The 25,105-nt window shown below is 42.3% G+C and overlaps 9 protein-coding genes across 9 annotated transcripts; 4 read left to right on the forward strand and 5 right to left on the reverse strand.

The window, feature by feature from the left end:
• Nucleotides 1-409: 409 nt before the first annotated feature.
• SS1G_05937 (hypothetical protein) lies at nt 410-5,263 on the reverse strand (the record flags this gene model as incomplete). The annotated part of the gene is made up of 1 exon (XM_001592965.1): nt 410-5,263. One exon carries the CDS (start codon nt 5,261-5,263, stop codon nt 410-412), a length of 4,854 nt encoding a protein of 1,617 aa, XP_001593015.1.
• Nucleotides 5,264-6,495: 1,232 nt separating this feature from the next.
• On the forward strand, nt 6,496-7,134 carry SS1G_05938 (hypothetical protein; the record flags this gene model as incomplete). Its single annotated transcript, XM_001592966.1, has 1 exon — nt 6,496-7,134. The coding sequence occupies one exon, from the start codon at nt 6,496-6,498 to the stop codon at nt 7,132-7,134; it is 639 nt and encodes a 212-aa protein (XP_001593016.1).
• Nucleotides 7,135-9,506: 2,372 nt separating this feature from the next.
• Nucleotides 9,507-9,770, forward strand: SS1G_05939 (predicted protein; the record flags this gene model as incomplete). Its single annotated transcript, XM_001592967.1, has 1 exon — nt 9,507-9,770. The coding sequence occupies one exon, from the start codon at nt 9,507-9,509 to the stop codon at nt 9,768-9,770; it is 264 nt and encodes an 87-aa protein (XP_001593017.1).
• A 1,445-nt stretch (nt 9,771-11,215) lies between these two features.
• Nucleotides 11,216-12,471, reverse strand: SS1G_05940 (hypothetical protein; the record flags this gene model as incomplete). Its single annotated transcript, XM_001592968.1, has 3 exons — nt 11,216-11,880; nt 11,948-12,154; nt 12,225-12,471. 3 exons carry the CDS (start codon nt 12,469-12,471, stop codon nt 11,216-11,218), a joined length of 1,119 nt encoding a protein of 372 aa, XP_001593018.1.
• Nucleotides 12,472-12,738: 267 nt separating this feature from the next.
• On the forward strand, nt 12,739-12,867 carry SS1G_05941 (predicted protein; the record flags this gene model as incomplete). Its single annotated transcript, XM_001592969.1, has 1 exon — nt 12,739-12,867. The coding sequence occupies one exon, from the start codon at nt 12,739-12,741 to the stop codon at nt 12,865-12,867; it is 129 nt and encodes a 42-aa protein (XP_001593019.1).
• A 757-nt stretch (nt 12,868-13,624) lies between these two features.
• SS1G_05942 (predicted protein) lies at nt 13,625-16,294 on the reverse strand (the record flags this gene model as incomplete). Its single annotated transcript, XM_001592970.1, has 5 exons — nt 13,625-13,662; nt 13,921-14,011; nt 14,171-14,237; nt 14,632-14,680; nt 14,974-16,294. The coding sequence occupies 5 exons, from the start codon at nt 16,292-16,294 to the stop codon at nt 13,625-13,627; spliced, it is 1,566 nt and encodes a 521-aa protein (XP_001593020.1).
• Nucleotides 16,295-18,490: 2,196 nt separating this feature from the next.
• Nucleotides 18,491-19,695, reverse strand: SS1G_05943 (hypothetical protein; the record flags this gene model as incomplete). The annotated part of the gene is made up of 4 exons (XM_001592971.1): nt 18,491-18,544; nt 18,666-18,821; nt 18,885-19,199; nt 19,267-19,695. The coding sequence occupies 4 exons, from the start codon at nt 19,693-19,695 to the stop codon at nt 18,491-18,493; spliced, it is 954 nt and encodes a 317-aa protein (XP_001593021.1).
• Nucleotides 19,696-22,050: 2,355 nt separating this feature from the next.
• On the forward strand, nt 22,051-22,674 carry SS1G_05944 (hypothetical protein; the record flags this gene model as incomplete). The annotated part of the gene is made up of 3 exons (XM_001592972.1): nt 22,051-22,109; nt 22,311-22,393; nt 22,598-22,674. 3 exons carry the CDS (start codon nt 22,051-22,053, stop codon nt 22,672-22,674), a joined length of 219 nt encoding a protein of 72 aa, XP_001593022.1.
• Nucleotides 22,675-23,227: 553 nt separating this feature from the next.
• Nucleotides 23,228-24,697, reverse strand: SS1G_05945 (hypothetical protein; the record flags this gene model as incomplete). The annotated part of the gene is made up of 1 exon (XM_001592973.1): nt 23,228-24,697. One exon carries the CDS (start codon nt 24,695-24,697, stop codon nt 23,228-23,230), a length of 1,470 nt encoding a protein of 489 aa, XP_001593023.1.
• Nucleotides 24,698-25,105: the final 408 nt, after the last annotated feature.

The raw sequence follows: 25,105 nt of genomic DNA on the forward strand, positions 1-25,105 counted from the left end.
AAGAGCACAGATCAGAACTTGTGCGGAATTGACATCATCACTCAAGTAATCTGGCTGGAACACTATCATAGATGAACATCTATTCGCGGATGGAGAGATTATTTTTTTTGAGAGTTTGAGCCTACAAGAATCAAGGTATTCATTCTGATTGGATGAATTAAACTGCACTTAGGCCAATGTTTTACCGAGAGCTTACGTAAGCTACTTATAAAACAACAGAACTGAGTAGTAAAGCAAAAATATATTCCCTAGCTACATACATCGGCCGTGTGAAAGTAGGGTTTTGTTAATATCTTTTAAGAAACGCTCGGGAGAAGATCCTGTTCCACCATTTTGATGCTTGCCCATCTAACAACCGGCTGTTGATGACGAGTTCAAGTATACTTTAGCAAGGAACCAACTAAACGCCTCAAGTGTGCCCGCCAACCTGCTGGATCGTGATCTTTCTACTTTCATGGTCTATGCGAAAAGTGACTCTATCGCTTCCGGAAGTTCTAATCTCCCACTGTGGCGGGTTTGACCCTTTGAGCAGCGTTAGCTTCGTATCACCTGCCCTCTTTGCTGCTTCCACAGGACTAAGTCTCTCCTCCCGTACCAATCTACGGAAGTCGACAAGTTTCTGTGATGCTGCACCATTTTTACCTCCAACATTTGGCAAATCTTTTGCTTGAACCCATGTCCAGGGTTCTCTACTTTCTATTTGATCGATTTTAGCTTTCATATCCGTCAGGCCTTTGTTGAATAGCTTCTTATCTGCAGCACTCATCTTGTTCCACGAATCGAATTCGCTAAATTGTTCAGCCTGTAATTTGAATCGCTTAAAAGAGCGAATGGTGCCCATTTGACTAGGCATGACTGGTTTACCACCTGCTACGCGTAGCTTCTCCGCGCCGACAAGCAGTTGTTCGAGCGTTTCAGTCACTGATTTGAAAGCTTTTTTGGCTCCCCAGGACAAACCTCTTCCCACCATATTACCTACACCTCCAAATAGGACATCGCTCCCAACACTCTGCATGTTAGGCACTCTTCCTGCGGCAACATCATACACAGCGCCGGTTCCCACATCAGATGCAACAGCAACGGCAAGATCGACACCAACTTCAATTGCTAATGATGCACCGTCAGTGAGAATACCTGCCAGAACACTCAGCGCAAATCCAACGATAGCTTGGGCTAAATTGCGCCACGTTATCTGGATACCAAATATACTGAAATGGCCTGAGGGGTCAATTCGGTTGATTGGATCACCGCAGCAGTAGGCGTAGGTGTTTATATCTCCAGAGGTAAAGGGGCTCCAGGAATCTGGGCTATGGAAGCACATCAGAACGGGGTTATAGACGCGATAGCCATTTCCGAGATGATACCAGCCTGTGACAGGGTCTTGCCATTGTCCGTTCCATCCGACAGCAGACTGAAGACGGGAAAACCCGTAAGGCATGTAGACTTGACTATGGATTTCAGATGGTTTATCTGTGTCTAACCAGGCGAGAGTAGATTGGTGAATATCGGAAGCCCACATCTGGGTGGTCGTTTGTTCACTCTCCTGGAGAATTTGACCCCAGTGTTGATCTCCGCTGGACACATAGCTAATCTTGGTGTCTCCACTAGTTGCAGCAACTAGTGTGTCTCCTCGGTAATGAAGGTGATGATCTGACTTGCCCGGTACTTTCTGGGTGAGTAACCTGCCATGAGAGTCGTAGTAATACTGACACAACACTGTCTGATCCTTATTGCGTACTGTTTTCAGTGTACCAGAAGTATCATATTCGAGAATATGACCCTGTTCATCCCGTGTCAAACATCCGTTGCTGTCATACTCAAGTTCAATCTGTGGGTTGTCATCCGGGTGCGTATTCGTGATCAGAATGAGCTGGCAAGGGTCATGATCAGAATACGTATAATCAGTAATGTTCTGACGACCATCTTGGAAGTAGGTAGTAATCTGTTTCAGACCACCAAGTTCTGTGAAGGCATATTGCTGATGGAGCACCTGGCGTCCGTACTCATCAATTGGAACTACATTTCCTTGGGCTACATAATCAAACAAGCGACCCATAATGTCATACTGGAAAGTTTCCTGTCGAATCACATTTCCACGACCGTCTCTCAATTGACGGCTTTCAACTCTGTTTTCTGTGTCATATTTCTTCTGGTTCAAGACATACATTATTTTGGAGTCTTGGGAGACAGTGCGCTCGATCTCGCGTCCAAATTCATCGTAATTCAAAACCGTTGTTAGCTTTTTATCTTTCTCTGTATCATGCACGATACTCTGTGCGAGGCGATTTCCGTTGTCATAGCTGAGTGTAATTGTCAATGGTCCTTGCGATACCTGTTTGAGTCGTCCGTAATCATCATAATCTAGCACTTGGTCTTGGCCGTGGACATCAGTATAAAGCTGGAGTCTGCCATTCATAGAGTAGGAATATTTTGTCGAAAATTGTGTCCCCGTTTCTTTTCCGATTGTAATTCTTTCAGATTTCAACAATCCAGAGGGCAAATATTTTAACTCCTCTGTACAGTATGTATTCTCGCTCTTCCAAACTTCAGCCGTTTGCGGATCATACTGGTAGCTGCATGGATCGTCACTTGTTTCCAAATCCTTCAGAGCGTAATTCAAAGCTTTCTCATAATCCAAATGAACCTTGTCCTTCCTAGGTGTTGTGATATCGCTAGGCTTAGGCGAGCTATTTTCATATGATAGGAAAGTTTGTCGGTTGGCTATTTGCCGGCTCTTTGCACGACTAAGTCCGTCGAAAGGCTGCTGGCCCAGCGTGATTTTCGATACCTGAATAGACTCGGGTAGCGGGTCAGTACTGTGGCCTGCATATTGAGTTCGCGCAATACGACTATTCGGCCAAGTTGTCTGCTTCACACGATTGAAGCAATCGTAAATGTACTGGGTTTGGTTGTCAAGACTGTCTTTTTCTTGGATTTTTCGACCCAAACCATCATTGGTGTAGTTAACGCTGCTATACGTGCTACCATACGCATTCAGAAGCGCCGTTTGAATTAGATGATCTTGAGACTCAAAAGTTGCTTTCTTCTGGCCTTCATTCTTAATACCCTCGGTATACGTCTGCGCAATTGGATCTGTAGTTGCCAAAGTGACAACTCCATTACTATCAGTCACCTTACAAACTTGACCCCAGTCATTGTATTCATAGTCATGAATGGCGGACAGTTTCTTCAGTTGCTCTGAAGTCCTCAACCAGTCAATATCTGTCATTCTAGTGCATTGACCAAGGGCATTGTAACTCTTTTCCTGTAGAATTCGAAAGGTGCCTGCGTAGGCGCCCAATTTCGACTCCCCATCATCATCTTGTCTTTCAATCTGGCAGACCCGCTGCAAGCCGTCGGTGGTTGATCGTGTCTTCAGTCCTTTGGCGTCAGTTACCGTAACAGTATATCCTGCTGTTTCGCCTGAAAGGACATATTCATGAGTTTGTGTTGCTTCATATACGGTGCCAGGAGAAACCGTGGTACTGATCTGTCGGCCAACTTGATCGTATTTAAATTGCGTCTCAACACCCGCTTCATCTACATGGCTAATAATCCGTCCCTCGGCCAAGGAAAAACTTGTTTTGTTATTAATCTGGAGATCATCAAAACTTTTGAGCTGCGTCGTTTCGCTCAATTGACCAGCTTCGTACTGATAATTCCATGTTTGCACCATAGGATACTTGTCGTACAGCGTTGACGTCTGTTGCTTATAACGGCCATGATCCTTTCCATCTGGCTGATTAACATACGTTCTGTCAATTCTGCAGTTGCATGGGTCGTTGTCCGCAAAAGATTGGGATTGTTGTAAGAGAACAAATGAGGGTGTTGATGCATCTTTAGCTGTTGGCATCTCGCTATAAGTGTGGCGCGTAGTCCACACCGGAGCACGGCCTTGCTTTTCAGGAGGTATGATAGTTTGCTCTTTTAGGTAGCGTTGAAATCCATGTGGATCAGCCGGACATTTACCAGTCTCTCCGCTCGGCGGATAGTAAGTACGTTTTGTCGTTACACCATCTGTCTGAACGTCCGAAGTAGGGTTACCCCATGCATCGTATTCGTGAGAGGTTGATTCTACTCTAGACAGCGATGGAGTAGCTAAATCACAGTATGTTGTTTTCACACACTTTGGCAGTTGAAACTGAGCTGGTTGATTCTCCAATGCTTTATTTGGCAGGGCATAGTAGTCAATAGTTTGTGTGATCTGCTTTCCATTCTGATCCTGCTTGGTCTCGACGATTAGGTGAAACCTGTTATAGGTATATTTCGTTTTTTGGCCACCATCGACAGAAACGGTGGTGTAGTATTGATAGCTATCCCTCACGTGGTATAGATTATCTTCGCTGTATTTCCACTGCGAAACTGCTCCGTATCCAAGGAAATTATTAGTCGAGTAGTCGTAGAGTGTCTTGATGGCCGGTTGCTGATTTCCAGGCTTGATGATATGTTGTCTGACTACCGGAAGAGACCTATATGGGCCTCCAGGTGGTAATAAAAGGCTAGATGAATCATAAGTGACCTCTTCCACCAAACCTAGAGGACTACGGATGTTGGAAAGACAAATGAGCGGCCCGTAAGTATTGTAAGCAAACCTCCATTTTGAACCATCTGTCAATGGTAGCCAAAGCTCTTGAAGCTGACTCTCTCTAATTACTACAGTGAAGGTAGAGGGGTTTGCAGAATCTGGAGAATGAACGATCTCCACGTGAGGGTCTCTGTATTTGATCTGTAGCAAAACCTCATCGCCGTCTTGCACTTTGGTAAGCCTTGGTTGACCACCCACAGCCATCCAGACAAGAGTCAATGCTCGGCCATTGGCGGCGTAAAGCTTGACAGGAACACTGGTGTTATAGACATTGTGAGCGTTAGAAAGGACTTCAATTTTGCCATCTTTGTGGATGATCTCAAAGTCAGAACCCTTTTGCTGAAATTTGAAGCTAATCAGCTTCTGGTCATCGACGCGTAGACCTCCAGTATTGGAGACTTGGTAATGCTCTCCAGTTGAGAGGACAAGTCTGCGTGGTGCACTATGTTGGTATTGAGAAAGGTTCAATGACCAACCCTTGCCAAAGCCAATATTGGCTGTATTTAGGGGACTGAATCTGAGGGATAGCTTGAAGGGTGCACAGTTACGCGCTTTTGCTGGGGCCTCATACAAGGCAATTGAAGAGGTGTACTGTCCGGTTCGAGCATCAACACCCTCTTGGACAAAGCTTCCAAAGTTGACCCCCTGCGAGTACAGGGTGCTTTCAGCGTTCGGCATTTTTTATTGATATTGATGAAATAGAGCTACAAAAAGCATATGTTTCAATAACGAGTATGAGGATTGAAAGTATGATAAATTGATATTTTATCCTAAATGGAATTTTGGGTGATGTCTGGCTGGATATGACTATGATGTTCAGTAATTGAGCGGGTAAAAAGCACGCATTGAAAATAGCAATATCTCGATTGCTTCACTCGGGATTCAGCCGTTCAGAAGAGCAGCGTTACAGTTACTTCATTTAGACTTCAGCACACATCAAGAAGAGCAACATCAAAATTACTGCATTGAGACTTCAATGCTACTCAAAACAAGGAATAGATACATCACAGCATCAGTAAGAAAGCTGTGTGCATCATCTTCAGCTCATCCCACCAACAACACCGCATTTCCCAACCTCCGGCCCTTGGAGGTGCATTGAAAAAAGAAGCTCGTTCATTGAGATGCATAGAGAGTAATATTTTATTAAGAGTGAGTACAACTGCCCTGTCTTACCCGAAGCTTAGCGAAGATGTTTCGTCTCGGCGCCTCAATAACGCCTCTGGCGATCACACCGTGCAACCAGTCAGCCAGCCGTCGGTACTTTGATTGATGCTTTGGGTAGCTCCCAATGCCACATCACAATCGTATCACAATCTTCGTCGTTCTCATTATTAAAGGACTGTTGAAAACTGCATCCATTAATCACACCGATTATAGAGAATTTAGTGGCTGGCTGGGGATATAGAAACTGTCTCACTGCAGATGCACGAGCTAGCAATTCAGGCAATTGACTGCCTTTGGATTATCTTGCATTTTGGTTTCTCCGCGATCTCGTAACTATGCGGGGAATCAATATTTGGAGCTGTGGTAGTGCCACCTCTAATGCAAGGGGATTCGTTGATCTGTTCCCTTGTATGACCAAATCACCAAATTAAATTCGTGGGATGAGCGTGAATTGTTTCAACTAAAATGTGTAATGGAAGATGATGAGATCGTGGACCGGCATATCCAGCTGGAAGACCTAACAGATCTAGTTAAGACATACGTAGTTTTTGGCCGGACTATAAATGATTTCATCTTTCACGGGCCTTGAAATACCACGCAAACTTACTTCATCAACTACGTTCATCGACAGACGAAGACAATCGTTTTAACACTCGAACCAAGCGGTAATTTCCTCATCACATGCAAGCTGATAAAAGACAAATTATTGACTCTTACGATTAGATTCAGCAGCATCAAATCACACTATGCATTTTTCAAGAATCTCCTGTGTCCTCGCATTTGCCTCTACCGCTCTCGCCGGCCAGTGCTATAACCACGTCGAAGGGGCCCACAAGGTAAACTGCGCTCACAAAGACGAGCTAGCCAGATACGCCGAAGACTACTGCCATGAAAACTGGAACAAACTAGTTGGAGATTGGACCGACTTCAACGACCGAAGCGGGCATACGGCAAATATTGGCAAAGTAGCAAATTTCAACTCCAAAACAGCTTGCATTGCGGCCTTTTCCCAGGTTGTGGAGAACTGTTACGATGGATGGGATGGTGGTCAATGGGTGGCTTATGGGACTTTATTGAATATTAATTTCTGTAAATGGTCGGCTGAAAATAAGGGGGTTAGTTATGAAGGGTTGGCTGTCAGACCTGAGGCTAAGAGAGTGGCATATGATGGACCCAGAGAAGCAAAGAGAGTAGGATATGAAGGATTGAGAGATGTGCCTGAGGCGAAGAAAGTTAGACCTGATGCTAAGAGAGTCAGATATGAAGGGCCTCGGGAGGCTAAGAGAGTTGCTTGGGACGAGTTGGTCAGTGAACAGCCTGAGGCTAAGAGAGTTGGATATCAAGGATTGAGAATTCAATCTGGAGGGAAGAGATTTGATTTGTAAAGGGTCTCGATTTTTGACTTATTTTATCCTACTCATCTGGCTTTACTTTGATAGCATTTGTAATTTCAGATGGAAATAACAACTCAATACTAGTCGCACGTTAACATGTTAAATTTTGGCTTCTCGCTTTAGTCATGCTAGAACAGATATAACATTCTACCAAGCTTCACAGAAATTTTCTTGCAAAGAGGGGTTGAAGCATGGTTAAAAGCGGAATTTAGCTCTACGCCTATTCTAGTATCATGATACATGAATCAAAATCATCTAGCAATCGTATGTTAGGTTTGGAAGTGAATTTCATTATTCATAACTTGTCAAATAAACTAGTTTGTGAGGATACTTGAGAATTTGCTATGGGTTTAAGGTAGAGATTTGCATTCAAGAATGTGTGAGACACCGTGGTGAGCACTGGGCGTATGACTGCTGAAGCCCATGGATGGATGTGGTATCGTGTGGGAAGCGAACGATATATGAACTATCTCTCGCAGACTTCAGGTTAAAGGAAAGTACTTGATGGAAACGGACAAACAAAAGTCTGGAAGAATAAGCAGGAAAAAATTTTTGAAAGGAGAGAAATGACGGGATGCAAGAATAAGAAAGCACAAGTATGGAGTAACGAGAGTAAGACAATTTCTTTCCTGGGAACGTGGATGAATTTTCAAAGTAGCATGCCACCACAGCCCATCTCTTTTCATAGAAATGATTGAAAAGGTTTAAGATAATAGAATACAGCCTGAATTGGTATACATAGAAAGACTTACTACCAACCATCAAGCTTTCGTACACTGATATGAACGCATGCTGCGGAATCCAGCTCTCAACATCTTTCCCACCTTGCAAAAGTGACATAGTAATCGGCGATGAGGATGGAAATCTCAGCTTAGAGACAAATTTTCCAAAAGTTCCATGTCAAAAGTATCCTAGATCTCCAAGATAGTTGCTTAATATGTCACTTGCATTTCTGCCGTCGTCCTTAGTACCAGCTGAAATTTAACTTCATGCAATGTTTATGTTAGGTATTCATCGACATAACACATAATAAAAGAAAGTCCTCTGCATTTAGCGAGGCGTAGTGCTGGTCACCTGAGCGGGACATGCTCAGTAAATGTTATATGTTGAGCACTGAGTTAAGCAGTTTATAACAATTCATCCGTAAATTGACGTCGTACAAAGTAGTATCATATTTCTGGGAATCGGAATGTGCGAAAGGATGGTGGGTGGCGTAGATCTTTCCGGCAACCATTTGGTTGGATACGGGCGGGAGTCACCGCTTTTTCTGGGGTATGTATGAAGTTAAGTCCAAGAAAGCGGCTGTACCAATGCTTGATCTGCAACGTGCATATTTAGACTCGGTTATCTGTCTCAGAAATCTGGAGCCGATCATACTAGCCTGGCAAGCCACATGTTATCATTAATTATTAGTTGTATTCTAAACATGTACCACTAACTAGGAATCGTTTAATTCTTATAAACAGCAAGCAAGAAAAAATTAGAAAGTATAAGAATTTGATTTTAGATGTTCCCGAGTCCACAAGTATTAGCGTGTTTTTCCCCCGCATTTATGCTGTAAGTGAGATATTGTCTTAGCTCCCCATACTCCGTACAACTGAGGTAGGTACGCGAGTAGTAATTGGAGTGTTACCTTACCAACAAGCCCAATATCTAGTTCAAAGAAACACTTCAATTATACTTCATTTATATTGGTGTTACACCAAATTAGACATTTATCCCGCAAAACTCTATTCCATATTTGTGATAGCCTACCTCAGTTCACCGAGTTTTGACATTAGATCCGTGCACGACTCACTAGGTTCGGTAGTTTATCTTTACAGCTGAGCATTGTATGATATGCTATAGTAAGACGTGGTTACATAACTGTAGTAATGGCGTAGCTGATGAATGCTCCCGAAAATTATACGATGCGGCAGGTACCGGTACTGTAAGGAGGCTGTTGTGCAGTTAGCTGAATTAACTTATGTGGCGTAATTAGACATATTGTGTCTATGAGCTCGGGTCTCAAAGTGGAAACAATCCTTGTCGCTCCATATGCTACCAATAGTGTATGTATGATAGACGCGGCTGAAATCACCTGCAGATAGATGTCCAATTATCAGCATGCACATCTTGTGTTACACGACGATTTGTTTGGGAGACATCAACGTGAATCGAGATCACCAGTTGAGTTGCAACAACGTCATACTCAACACGACCTCCTCGATCCCATTATTACTAAATGATTCTGTGTATAAATAGTCCTCGCCGAGCCATCGAAAACTCACCATCCAACATCACATCCTCAATCAACAACTACCTATTTACACAAACAACACTTTCCTCAATATCAACCAAAACTCCCTTCAACAATTTTCATCATGAAGTTTATGTATCTCGGACTTCTCCTCTCTGCCACCACAGCCTATGCATGTGGTGACAATGCCTACAGATGCAAGAACCCCGACAAATCAGTAGCTCAGATGTGGGAAGTTACACACAAGATTTGCAATAATCTCAAGGAGGACGACTGCTATTGCTCCCACTGGGCCGAGTACTACTGCGATCCTTATGGCGACAACATTCAAAAGTTCAAGGACGCCTGCGTGAATGAGGGCGATAACTGGTACTGGAATGAATGTTAAGTGATATCGATGTAAGTAATCTTTTGGAAATTCTTCTTTTATTAAGGCTAATTTTCAAGTCAGATTATACTACATCCTCTTTTCCGGGTTGGGAAGATGCTTTAGAGCATTAATGATTGATTCTCCTAACTTGGATGACTTGGGCGCATGAATGATGGGGAGGATGGGAGGTTTGGGGGGGGGGGGTGGTGCGGGAAATGGGTACGAGGAATAATGGATTGTGCTAGTTTCAAAACCCCAACCTTAGAAAACTGTGTCCTATGTTTCGAAGGACTTTCATTGAGGTTCTTTAAAATCCGCCAATTATCCCATCCCATCTCAATCAACTCCATATCGCGTGATCATTTAATACAATATCTAAATTTCATTATCTTTCAGGGCTCTAATTATCAGATTCATTCCCGGGCAGGGACTACTTGACAGAGAAGCTTTCGGAGCCCCGAGTTTCACTCCTTTAGCTTGTTTGCATGTTTTTGGCAGGTAGTTAGACTCATAATAGCTTCTCTTATAGCTAAAACCTCAATAAAGTCAACTTATACACTTTCTATCAAACCAGGCACCAATCCCCCAATTATATATTTATTTATACCTAATTTATATCAAGTATATGAGGAAAAGGTATGATTTTTTTTTATATTTACAACTTTCTCAACATACTAATTTTCAAAGTAATTAATATTATGAGATTGATTCTCTAATGAGTTATTAAATCACTTAATAACATTAGCCGAACCAATGATCGGACAATTGTATAATGTATTAATACCTAGTAGTAATAAATATTATTAGGTTTTATTATTAAATAAAATTCTAATTATGATTTCATTTATCTACTAGTCATAAAGTTATTAAATAATAGGGAAAATCGTTATCTTTGCTATAAAAAGATGACTCAAATTAGACTGGCACGAAAGTGGGGTAGACTTATAGAGAATTCTATCACCTATGATACCTATCATCAAATATACTACTACATGTACTCAGCTCATCCCTGTATCACATCAATGGCATGAGTCTCATTACCTCACATGAAGATAAACACCAATCATTCACTCACTCGTCAAGAGAAATTCGGATAATAATCAATTATAGACTAAGCCATGTGAGTATCGAGAAAAAAACCAACTTCTCAAATCGACGACCGGGGTATTGCCAAACGAAACCATTAAAACCATTTGAACCATCGTATCGTATCACATCGTTTCCAAAGTAAACCCGTATCCGAATATTCCATCCTATCATTATTGAGAACTAGCCTTTCCACCTTTCCATCATTAGCCATTAAACTCGGGACGCATAGAAAAGGGAGAGTATGCCAAGTACAGTGCCGAGGATTGTCGTGTCGATAGACAAGCGGAAACCGTGAACGACATTTGAACATGATGACACTGATATTCAAGTAGACCAAGCTACATCAGCAACTTGTACGTCAGTAGAATCCTCACTTAAATATTCTCAACAACATGGGCGTTGATAGCCTTTTGAAAACCGGAATCCAGACCTCCAAAATCACCAGCATCATTTCTGCTGTTAGAAGCACCAGCATGATCTCCTGAAATTTCTCCCAAAGCATTTGCCATTTGATTTCCAATAGTTGAAGCACCTGGGAGGAAAATAACCTTGCTATTGGCGGATTTAGCCATAGCTTGCATTGCCTCGAGATATCTAATTTGCATGGCTGGTGCACTGGAGAGAATATCGGCGGCTTGACGCATAAGCTTAGCGGACTCAACTTCAGCACGAGCCGCAATAACCTTAGACTCTCCAATACGCTTCGATTGTGCAGCCATGGAGAGAGATTCTTGAAGTTCATTACTGAAGATCATATCCTTGATGAGCATGCTCTCAACCTGTACACCCCAACCAGATGCAACATCTTCGATTATTTCCTCAATTGATTGCGCAACTTCCTCACGACGTTCGATGACATCTTGTAAAACACGAGCACCAACAACATGTCGAAGTGTGGTTTGTGTACGTTCGACAAGTGCTTGGCGAACATTGGAGATACCGAAAGCAGCCTTGTGAGGGGATGTGATGTGATAATAGATGACGGAAGTCAAATGTAAGGTAACGTTATCTTTGGTCATGCAAACTTGTTGGGGAACCTCTGTAAAATATAAGTCAATGGCACATTCTTGCAGGATGGTATTTTTGAAGAATCAGATTCAACATACCAACAATCTGAATCTTAACATCAACCTGAATGAGACGTTCACTGAGAGGATTGATCTTGACAAGACCAGGATCAACTGCACGATAAAAGCGACCAAATTTGGTAACAAGACCAACATTACCCTGCGAAACTGGCTTATATGGATTCGGGCAGATAAAACAACCAGGAATAGCTCCACAGGTACCGAGACAAGCTCCGAGAGTGTTGACTATGTGCGAACAATAATTAGTGATCGGCCGATGAATTTGCGCAAAACCCTGCATGGGTATCAAACTTACTCATACTCCCATACCACCCTGAAGTACTTGTATCATCATCACCCTGCAAAATTTGAGCATAAGAAGGTTGAAGATCTTCTCTTCTTGGTGGTTGAACATTGATTAAACGATCACCGGTACGACCTGGTGTACTGCGAGATGCATTATGACCATTTTGTTGACCTGATGAACTGGCAGCGGCCGATGGTGAGAATGGTTTGTGAATATCATCGCTCGCAGCTCGTTTCCCATCAAAACTTGAAGACATGTTGAGTGTTTGTTGATTTTTTGATGGAATGTCGATGAAGGTATGGCATGTAAATTGAGGACTAGAGTAGGATGGAGAATGCAATGAAGAAGTCGTAGGTTGTGTAAGCTGATTTTTAAAAAGTGGTATCACTGATGTTGTGAATTGAAATCTGAGCGGAGGAATTGATTTATTATGTAGTTGTTGCTGTAGTTATTATTTGCTGCAAGTGATTAATTTCAGACATCCGCAGGGTGAGGGTACTAGGTAGTCTAATTGGTAGGAACGATGGCGACGGGCGACGGTCGTGTTGCTTGGGCCTTTTGCGGGGAAGGGAACGTTAAGTGGAACGGACGATCAGTCACGCAGCAGATTTTGGTGGAACAAATGCAGTTGTGCAGTAAGGTTATCTTATAAGAACTGAAGATTTAATAAGGTTATTAATGAACTGATTAACAACGAAAGAAATCTGAATAATTATCAGTGATTTATTTAATCTGCGAATAAGATATCAATGTATAAATCTCTGTGTGTCTTTGGTAAGGATGAATCGCTGTAGCATCCAGACGAAGGTAGTATCTGAAGTTGCTGCAGTCTTATCACTGATTACCTATGAATGATGAGATGTCTCATCTCTTATACGATTTGGAATAAGAATTCATACTCTTTTACACTCCCATCTATGATGTTATGATGACAATATTGAGTTTATTGATCGTCAACATTTTACTTACTTCTTCCTTACTGCGCCTCCCGTCTTTCATCCCTCGTGATGATGAGAAACCATGCATATTGTAACCTGTGGTGTTGACTTGGGAGCACTGACCACAAATGGAGCCATCGAAAACAAGCTCAATTACCCCTAACCATGTCATAACATCATATGAGAAAAACACTCTCTCTTAATCTTACAATTTTTACTCGGTCAACAGATATTATACATCATATAAGATTACGAATATCGATCACATCCTTCCTTTTTATTCTGTCTACTATGTAAGACATACACGACCAGCTTCAATCCAAAGACAGACTACTCAAACAAACAACACAACAAAACAGGCCAGCTTACGATTACCCCCATTTCGATCTTTAAAACATTCCCACTCTCTAATGCAGATTCAACCACATGTCCAATTAACTTATCGTTCGTCAAGCCTTCTAGAAGTTTACTCTATTTGGCATCAAGTCTCCTCGTGAAGTTCAATCCAACTACGCCATGTTATCCGTCTTTACGTAAGTTACAATCCATCCTGTCTTACAGATCTTCATAATTTTCCTCGCTTTCGTTCGAATTCGTTTCCACCAGCGCTCCGTTTCATCCGTTTTTGAAGATCTGAGGCTCAGCCCTACCAAGACCTGCAAACACATTCTTGGATTCTACCAAGATCCTAGTGGTGCCCACATAATGTCAACGTATACCCGTTATTATTCAAAAAGAATTCATCTGCCTATTTGAACCATAAATACCAGCTTCCTTTCTACCTCTATCAGCCTCACCGACGATCCAGCGATCTGTAATCCTCATTTCTCGTTTCCATAAGGCGCAGTCCTCGAAATACTGAATCTGCTTACAACATCAATGATTTTCAACCCGAATGAGGTGCAGTGCCCGAACACAGTAATCGGCATCGATTCATCCGATTCCCAATAAGATTACAACAACAATACCGAAATTCCATAATGTTGGCAACATCATGCATCATTGTGCAGTACCTACCTCATCCTGTTCCAATCTTCCCGGCGTCCTCACTACGCCATCGCTTCGATCTGACTCGGTACTATCGCTACAGAGTAGTTTAGTGCTTACTCAGTCGGGCCTCTAGAATCTGCATATACGGAATAAACTAGGGCTATGAATTCCGAGCTCATTCCGTGCCCGACTTAACCTTTGTTTCTCTTGGTGGAATGGATGAACATTGTTCCCTGAGCGATGAGCCTCCCTACAATGGAATTCGCAGCCGCAAATCGGCATGATGGGACCGGCTTGGCATTCCTCAACTTCTGCATCACGTGTTGCGAGCACAAGCTCAATAATAATTGAGCAAGGAGATATTAGGAACTAAAGATTCTCAAAGATCCTATAAAATATTACGATAATATACTTTTACGAGTAAGTGGACTGAAAAAGCTCAGGAAAGATCACCTGAGCATGTGATTCCTCGTGACCTGTCACCTCACTTCAAAGTGCTCAGAATGGATGGAACCTTTGCAACTATTAGAATTGTATCTGATATCTCCAATTTGGTCTGTTGTCAGCTTGATTACCTGAAAGCTAAATAACCATGGGTAAACTTTCCCCCATTTTTATATTATTTTCTAAGAAAAAACATTTGATTAAATTGATCGAAAAATCAAATCCATGGCGCTACTTGATTACAATTGTTTCCTTTGTAGATATATACTTCCAATTCGAGTCAAAATGAACATCACCACTGATACGAAAGCACAGTTACACCCAATTAGTGCCATCGTCAACTGGATTTACAGCGTCGGCTAAGACATCGAATAGCCATATCTTACCGGATGAGATCAGATACTGAAACCAGCTTACAGCTTCCTGCATCAGTCCTCTGTCGATGTATTGGTCAGACCAAAGTCTACCCCATTCTCGCACCTCTTCACCATCTTCGTAGTTTCTAGGGGGTAGCTTTGGTGCCCACTTGAGACCAGCTCCTTCCGTGGCTGACCGGAGAAGGTCTACACATCTATTACAAGCCGCTCCATGCTTGCCGTGGTATTCCCATGCCGCGTATCGGGCAACTGTATAATGCATATATACCATGGATCCGATACCGTACATGCCAAAGCGAGGAGCAGTGAGTACCATCTTGAGGAGAGCTTCCAAATAGGTGTGAAATGCGGCCTCAATTCCAAGCCCATATACTGCTGAGACTCCGTTCTCATGATTGCCAGCGGCCATGTCGCTTCGCCAATCAAGCAGATCATGTGTAGCCATAATGGACATCGGTCCAATCAGTCCATCTTCAAGATCGCACCCCTCGAAGTTGTACTGACTATACACCGTCGTGCATCCACTAACTGCTCTCCAGGCCAGAGCAGTCTCAACGGATAGAGCTGTCTCAATCCCGATTCCGAGCGCTTGGAGCGCTGTTCCGTCCACGAAAATGTTGATGACTCTCCCGCCGTATTGGTATGCCACACCGGCCGAAAGGGCAATCATGCGCAGTCGAACGTCATAGTCTGCGTGCGTGAAACTGCCATAGTCGTCGCATACAGATAAGTGGGAGAGGTGTGCTGCCTGGACGGCTTTATCCACAGGAAGGAATGATGAGAGAGCTAAAGAACAGGGGAGTGTTCCACTCAGGTAGCAACCTGTGGCAAGCGGACTAGACTGAGGATAAAAGACCGCTCCAAGCTTATCTTTATGACGGTGGCGCATATAGCTCTCCTTCTTGTTAACGTGAGAAATTGCTTCTCTATCACCATTGTAATGGTTTGCGATAATAGAAGCAGTTCCTAGCCGAGCAGCATTGATGATCTGCGGGCCAAAGCGCTTTATAAGCTCGCTGTGTAATTCCGAGCAAGAACGAATCCACGGAGATGATGCCCTTCGCTTAGTATCCTGAGGCGCGAGAATAACCTGCCGGCCGTATTCCATCGCATCATCCCAAGTTTTGCTGTCCCCAGTGAAGATGGTGCCAATTAGCGACTCAAGTCCACACCTAAGAGTCTCCTTATACATCGCCTCACATGCTGTTGAGCAGCTCCCGAATATCTGACTCTTTACATCTCTATCAAGGTTATCTAGGAGTTGAGATAAATCCTCCGTTAGCTTCTCCTTGCCAGTTTCATAACCATTGACTCCGGGTCTTTCACCCATGATTGCTGATTCCTCTTTTATCTCTTCCAGAATAAAAATAGGAGAGAAAAAAGATCTCCTAAAATAATTTGTAGTGTCAAATTATCCAATAGACTCCGACTGAATTTATATGAATACTATTGTGGATAGTCAAACACGGACGTCTCGTCCAATGTGGTAGTTAATTTTGATATTGAGAGTATATTTCCGGCAAGTTGCTTCCTTCAAAAGAGGATTGGATCTCTTCCATTGAAGCTGAATTGATTTTTTTTTTCCCAATACGTACTAGTGTTCAGGCAAGTGTAAATTAAGTAAGAAACGTAATGTACTTTAGGAGTAAGACGGCAAGAAGAGGGGACAATGATCAAGAATAGAAATGATACACAGGAAAACTCCCTCCGCATATCTTTGAGCTTTGTGAATATGCATCGCATTTATTATTCACAGCATTCCTATTATATATTGAATGATCTGGCACGGGATAGCAAGCTCAATCAAACCTGTGATTGGAAGAACTACCCCGGAGTGTTTTGCCCGTTAGGGGTTCCTTGTGCTGGTGGCTGTAGCTTTGGGGAACGCCATGATGAGGAAATATCTGGGTAAGGTATTATTGGGTGGAAAGTCGGAGATTATTACTGCAGTGGATGGAGTAGTGGTTCATGAATAGAAGTTTTGTCTGTTGCAGATCTATTAATAGCATATAAATAGTTTTGTAATCTTACTTGGAGCTATGTTCCTATGGCTCTGGGTTGGGATGTATGTGCATCAACCTTCATATTTCCATGTATTTTAGAGTGCCTATTCTGTTTTGCAGACTTGGTTTTTCCTTTTTACCCATCTAAAATTGCATATTAGAGAGCAGGCGTAATAATGATACTACGATAGTAAGATTTTACATAAAGTGCCTCATAAGGCTCTGGAGTCGTCTATCTTAGCCAATCTTATATACGTACATGACCTGGGTACGTAAACTAGTGGTTCTCTAGATATCCGAACACAATATCTCGCTTACTTCCCTTTTTGCTGACTTTTGTGGGACGCAGTTAATACGCGTTAATGTGAATTTCATGCAATTGTTTCAATTTCCATATAACATCCACCACTCGATCACAAAACCTCCTCATGCCATGGAAGACTTACACCACGCAAGAATACCTACTCAGTAGTATGGCACTTCATATGCTGATTTCTCCACTTTCCGATCAGCCAAGCTTTTGGATGCATATAATATCTGCAACAGCATGCAAGATAGATGAGCCGTGCTGCGCCTCCGGGGTGGGTGCCGGGGTGGTGCGGAAAATATGATTCCAATCAGGAGCGACGGAATACGTACCCCGCCCGCATTGTTACTTGCATTTCTGCTGCAGTGTTCCCGAAATCTAAATCGCTAATGTGTAATGATATGTATTGGAGACGTAGATGGCGCGGGTCATCAAGTTGGAGAGGCGTATGGAGATCCCTTCGGTGGATTTGGATTCCCTATCGGATTTCAAGGTCGAGGAAGGGTTCTAGTTTCTCAGCCAGGTGCACTACTAGTTCAGCTAATAATATATATCTGCACGAAACAGTCTTGTTCCAAGTTGTGTTCGGTCAGGGACACAAGCATTCAAGAATTTACGGCCAAATAAATCAGCTACATGTGTTGCATGAACCTCGGATTGTTGGCACACTTGAGCCACGAGATACCGAGGTATAGTGCAGGAGATGCGGGTTCTTTTTGAAATGCCATGCATTTACTTAACATCGATATCTCATCATGCAGTAAGTGCCTTGGCACATCTCATATCTGTACGGACCACTTCCTCCTATAAGCCGCAATCCAGATATCGTATGTAGTTTGATCTCACGGAACTGACATCACAATCCTCGCAGATTTTCCCAAATCTGTGATTTTTCACACACCAGCGCCTTTCCAATGTAGATAGCTTCATGCGCCTTGATGCGCGTTAAAGCTCGATGAACATAAAAAGCGCAAAGAGCATTACCAAATCGAATAAATAAAGAAACTATTGGACGGAAAGAAACTCTCAAAGATGCCTTGAGTGTCTTTCATCCTCGTTAAACGTAAACCACTGAAAGGAAGAATGATTTCTCGATTCATTATTATTAGGAAGCCTGACAACCGGCTTTAGCCTCATGACAAGAGGCCTATTCTGGCTGAGGAGGTACACCTTCTGATGCGTGGCCCAACTATTTGACTTGTCATGCAACTCAATATCAAAATTCCACAAAAGCTTGGGAATAATCAAATGTATACTTGCATAAAAGAGACTAAAAGGAAAACAAGTTAGCTCAATTATGGCCTTGAAATTACGTACTGCAATTACAACACAAATGGTTTAGCATGGGAAGACAGGGATACAGCATTCTCTGCGACTTACTTTCTACTAACACAGCTCCTAGGTCCAACTGAGAAAGGCTGAAATGCCTCTAGTTTGTCATCTGCAAATTCCTTATGACCGAGGAATCTCTCGGGATGGAATTCGAAAGGCTTCCGGAAATTCTCACATAGATGCGACGCAGCATAGACACTGATCGAGACGATAGACTGGCCAACGAAGTTAGCTTTCAAGGTCAAGCTTGTGATACCGAACATACTTGGAGGACTTACTCCTTCTGGGATATATCTGCCGGCTATCACCCGGCCTCCTTTTATTACCACCCGTGGCAAACCTTCTGCAACCGAGGGGTATAGTCTCATTGATTCCTTGATGCATGCATTTAAGTAAGCCAATTTCTCGGTTTTAACCAAACAGACTTCATCTTCTGAGTCAAACTTTGATTGAAGCTCGTTGACCAGCTTGGCAAGACACGCCGGGTTGTTAGCAATGCAGTATACAAACGCTGTCAGAGCCCAAGCCGAAGTTTCTGGCTCGGCAGTTATCAAGCTATTTGTAGCACCAAACACATGGTCGAACGTGAGATCCTATGAAGAGTCAGTCTGCGCATATGCGAATTCCCGTTTCTGAATTCAGTGGCAAAGGATGACGTACACCATGCTGGTAGGCTCTGATCATAGGCTCAACCACGTCATTTCTTCCCCCAGGAGTGTCCATTCTGCTCCTCAGCATCGTCCTTGTTTCCTCCGGAACTTGTAGAAAAGATTCTCCAACCATGTAGAGTAGAGCTAATACTACTCTTCTGAGACCCAAGTACCACAGCACAATAAATCGACCTCCCACCTCCCCCGCCTTGAAAAGAAATCTGACATACGGGGTCATCTTTAAATTTTGCAAACAATTGAATGACCTCCCAAGAATTAAGTCTCCAATCACATCACAGGTAAACCAGGAGAACCATTCTGTCACATCTACCACCGCCCACTCTGGCCTGCGTTCGGACTTTCCATCTTCGCTATAGGTATCCGATGCACCTTCACTCTCTTCCCGGAGTTTCTTAATGAGTAAGTTTATATATCTCATAATCATTCCCTCTTGTCCTTTTAGGCTTCTATCCGAGAATCCATCGGCAAAAATGTCTTTTAGGATTTTATGAGACTTTTTCCTGCGGCGGAGACTTGATCCGATAGTACACCATTGAAAGCCAGGCCAGCGTAGAATTTCCAGTACTTTGGATTTTCTTTCCCAACAGAGGCTCCGTAGATATTTTTCCATGCCTCTGTATCCGTAAAAGAGATTTCTGAAGGAGATATGCGGACCACTGTTCCGTATTTTTCGTGGAGACGAAGGTCAGAGAATGGATGCTTTCCGCGAAGAAATTGATACGCCCACGGAAAAATGGATGCCCTGCAGTGGATAGGGCCTGGGAAATTTGACAAAGGGTGCAAGAAAAGATTATAAAAGATTGTAGTAATCAAGTAACAAATAGCCTGTCTTATCAGCTACTGTCCAGAAATATTTGCAAACGAGCTAAGCAACTTACCAGGCCAATAATCAAACAGGCCCATTGGAACGCTTGAAAGGTTGCAAAGGCATTGGCAGTACCTCATATCAGAAGCGGGAACGACATTCTGGCAGGACAAGGAGCGTGGCTCAAAGGGTTCCTTGAACAATATTGCGGAATCTAAATTCCGTTGGCCTATAGACAAAGGGAAGTAAAGGTCTGGTCAGATGTCAAATTTGGGAATTTCAAGTCGCGATTGAGGTGTTAAAGTAACAATTTGAGTTCCTTAACTCTCCATTGGATTGCCGTTGATCTTTGGCTTGTATGATTTGAACTCGCCAGAAGACATTGATTTTGGACGGCTTGCAAGCCTCATGATGTAGGGCGAGGTGGAATTAATCCAGCATGTAGCGATTACATATCTTAAAATATTCCAAGTTCATTAAAACAGGTATTTGGATCTTGCTTCTCCTTTTTAATCTATGTGCATACATATTGATCACTAAACACCACCCGGGGATGGATTTGCCTTGGCATTCCCCGCCGGTGAATGAACTGGTCCTCAAGCAATTTAGAACAAGAGAATTTCACAATTTTTACATGATTAAATATTTCGTCAACGGCCAAAGTCTTCCATAGATACATGTTGACCTCCTGGGATCTTGGCAGCATATGCATATATATTGCATGATGCATATAAGGAGCAAACAAAACTCAACTTTTAATTCATTCTTTCCTTTTTGGTATACTGTTTGTTTGCTTTCAATATTTTGATTTCAAAGCACTTTTAATTCCGGAGGCCGAATACCTAACCCTATTCCTTCATTTTTTGAATATACACTCGCAGCTTAACTGCTTAGCTAGAGAATCAATCAATTCAATCTGATGCTCTTTCTGGTCTCAAGAAACCCAATAATACACGCGAGGTAATCAATGCGGTCATAAATATTTGTTCTGCAAAACTGTGGCGTCGGCATACCCTGGGATATGCAGATTTGTACTACAACCCTTCCATTTCTAAAAGAGATCTGCATATGTGGAAGGTTATATGTTGTAGAGCCTGAATCTTTAACGGCCTGCTGCCTCCAAACTTGGTAAAAGCCCATAGCAATACGAACAACCTAAATTGCCTGCAGATCAATGCTGTTGTGTGACACTTGTACAGATAGCAGCGACAATGAGGCTAAAAGATAAGAAATGGGTGTTGTTCAGGGCCCGGAGCATTTTCTAAAGTTTTTGAGTTTCGGTGGCCAACTCGGTGATCATGTACCTGAACACAAAATTGAGAGTTGAATTCTTCAAGACAATATAGCGCATGATAAAAAACTCGTTAGAGGCTACGTAGAAACAACTTTTCACTGGACCATAAGATCTACACCTCTCTTTTAGAGAGCCGCCACCATCGCTAGAATCACCATAATCAACAAGGCAACCATTAACGGTGGTTCAACGGAGCTCAACTCTCTACTGAGGACTTTGAATACCTATGGCGGTATGCTAGCTAGCCGTCTCTCCTTGCACCAAAACTTCCCAAGCTGTCCTTGAAGGTCCATACGACAAGATGACCAGGTTTATTGAAGATACGCAAGCATTTGAACAGCTTTGTTTGTCCTCATTTGCATCAGTGCACTTGAGAAATTGCCTACGAGTGGGACATTGCTGCCGTTGATCTCGTTAGAGCTTGTGAGTTGGATATGTCTCAGATTACCAGAACAATGTGAGGTTTTGTCACCAACGAGATTGCTAAAAAGGCAGAGCTAGATGTTTATATGCATAATGAGCTCTCTCGTCGATCTTCTCCAACTTTGCTCGGCGGATTCACCTGAAAATGGTTCGACAACATCCGGGTAGTGGGGGCTCCCTCCAATTACGTGAAAACGTATAAATCCGCAGACAGCCTAAGTAACGCGAGCGAAAGCCCCTTCTCCTTTGCTATGGGCCATGAAGGGAAGAAGTATTATGAGATACTCGACATGGATCCTCAACAAAGACGGTTAGTAGACTTTGCGCTGAAGTATTCAGACAAGAACCTCCCTATTCTAGAATTGTCTCCATTCCAAGACTTAGACCGAAGTCAAGAAGAATCCAGAGCGTCCATTTGTTGTCGACATTGCTGGCGGCAGGGGTCAGTACCTCCTACAGATACAGCACCGTTGCTCAATTAGCGGCAAGCTCATCTTGCAGCGCCTTCCAGTTGTGATCGAATCGTTAAAACCAGAGAATATCCTAGGATTGAGGCAATGGCATATGATATGTTGACGCCACAGCTTTTGAAAAGTAAGTAAATCCTACCAAATTTGTACATGAAGGGATGGGGCTAAGAATATGTTCATTGGTCCTCATGTCTACTTCATGCGTCGTGTTCTTCACGATTTTTCCGACAAACTACTTTTGCCTATGCTCAAGAAAATCGTGTCGGCTATGGGTCAGACTCGCGGCTCGTAGTTGGTGATATGCTCCTGCCTGATCAGGTAATTGCAGGTGGTCCATGGAAGACGTACTGGATTGATTTAGCACTACTCACAATTTGTGGCAAGGTGCGATCCCTTCGAGAATAGAATGGCATATTCGGGGAAGTCGGCTTGAAGCTTGTAGAGATTTATAAGGTTGGTGACGGACAAGCTGTAATGCTAGAAACGCGCTTGAGAAGATCATTTTGAGTTACTGGAGTAGGCTAGCTCGATTTAACATAGTTGTTGTAATTGCCTGTCTTTCGATTCTTCTGTATTCTGTAAATCCTAAAAGTTACAAAGCAGTTAGGCTAATTACTTCATCAGGCAGTACTGCATAATCTTGCTTCTAAAAACATACTAATGTTCGCTTTTATTATTCGGTTTGTAACTATTTATAACATGATACTCCTGATATTATAAGAGTTGGATAGTATTATTGCTGCAATTTTCATATAGATAGAATTTTGGGGAAAATTACTCAATATAAAAGTTCTCAATTATTGTACAAAAATCTCGAGATCTGAATCTATATTCAAATTTTTATAATAACGTGGTTTAACACCGAGTGCACCATATCACCGAGTGCACCACTTTTACCTCAATTTGCACTTTCTAACTCATATCATTCAACAATCATTAAATCAATCAATTAAAACTATTAAGAATCTAATAATCTAGGATCTATTATACTATTTTGACAAGTTCTTAAATTATGACCAGTCTTTCCACACTTACTACAGCATCGACTAGTAGATGATTCCCTATTAGAATTTCCCCCATTTTGACGCTCGTCGCATTGAATCTGAATATCAACCTCTTGTTGAGATAATATATCTGCAGCTTCTTGTCCAGTAAGTACTCCTCCTTGACGTAATTGAGTCTTTTTCATGCGTCGACGTTTGCTTAATGCCTCATTTGCCTTTCGAAGTGTATGGTTTTCTGCATTTAAAAGTGTATTCTCATGTGCTAATCTCTCTGTACCTTTAGCTAAAGCTAGTACAGTTTCGAATATAGGTGTAGGGGAGCTTGATTGATGACGAGCCATTCGAGATTTCACTAAAGTTGATTGAGAAAGAGCTTCAGTTGGATTGTGAGGGGTTTGAGAGATCCAAAGGTTTAAATCGAAAGGGGGGGGAGTAGGCGTATGAATTCGAATATCTAATTTTGAGAGTATAGCTTGAGGGTCAAATGGTATTAGACCTGTTCCTCGAAAGCCAGCTTTCATATTTTGAGAGTTGATTGATTGTTGATATGCAGTTTTGAAAGCTATAAAGAATTCAACTTTAGTGATATGATTGATATATGCCTTGATAAACTCCTCAATTTGAGAACTATATGAACGTTTAAGTACACCAAAACATCCAACATCAAGTGGTTGAGTTAAATGACTTGAATGTAGTGGTAATTTGAGGCATATAATATCATTTGATTTGCAATATGATTGAAAAGGTATTGATTCGTGGCTTTCATGCCTATCCAATACTAGCATTCGATATTTGCTCTTCTTTTGACGAATAGTATGTTTATCGAAATGCTTTAACCATTCTAGGCCTGTCTCATTATTCGTCCATCTATTGGAAGTAGGTTTAATAGCCCAATCCGCAGGAAAATCGGTTTCAGTATACCAATTGGAAAGATGAACTTGTCCTTGAACTACCAAAAATGGAGGTATAGTTTCACCCTCTCCATTGCCACATATAATTGCCGTAGCCCACTCTCGATTGCCTGGTTGTATTGCCTTGCTTCTGCCATTTCGTTCAGCATTAGTTGCAACCATTCCAGGGCATATTATACCCATCATGAAGCCGGTTTCATCGAAGTTGTAGAAATCGGAATCGACAATACCATATTTCACCCGCATATTCGATATTAATCGAAACCACTCTTCAATAAGCTTGGGATCTTCGCAAAGAGCTCTTTGAAAGTCATAAACACGACTAAAACGCGTCTTTAATTTCGTATAACACTTTACGAATCGATAAGCCCAGAGCTTTCCAACCTTCTTCGCCCTCCGCGATTCAAGAATATAATTCGCCATATCTTCTACACTACTTAATTTAGGTGCAAACCCTCTCTCATCCATATCAATTATATACTGAATAAGCACCTCCTCTTCTAAATCGGTCATTTTATGACTATTTGCTCGAATTTCTGTACGAGGGGCTAAACCATTCATTCTGCGGAGAAGTATTGTATGCGTTATATTATATAGCTTGGCAGCCTTTCGAATGCTTAGTTTTTTATCTTTTTGAATAGCTTCAATAGCTAAGAGTATTTGAGCTTCTTTTCTATTTGATTGCATAATAAATGATTGATAAATCGCGTGTTGAAGTTGGAAAGTGCAAATTGAGGTAAAAGTGGTGCACTCGGTGATATGGTGCACTCGGTGTTAAACCACGTTATCTTAAAAATTAACGAAGATATTTAACTCCCTTGTAATATTTGCATATATGGCTTTGTCTAGGATTCAAAGCTCATACGCGATGGATCCAAAGACACCATGCTCTCAGCATTGATCAATTCTCCCGCTAGACGA

The sequence above is a fragment of the Sclerotinia sclerotiorum genome, genomic scaffold, assembly GCF_000146945.2.
Source record: "Sclerotinia sclerotiorum 1980 UF-70 scaffold_7 genomic scaffold, whole genome shotgun sequence".
Lineage (NCBI taxonomy): Eukaryota > Fungi > Ascomycota > Leotiomycetes > Helotiales > Sclerotiniaceae > Sclerotinia > Sclerotinia sclerotiorum.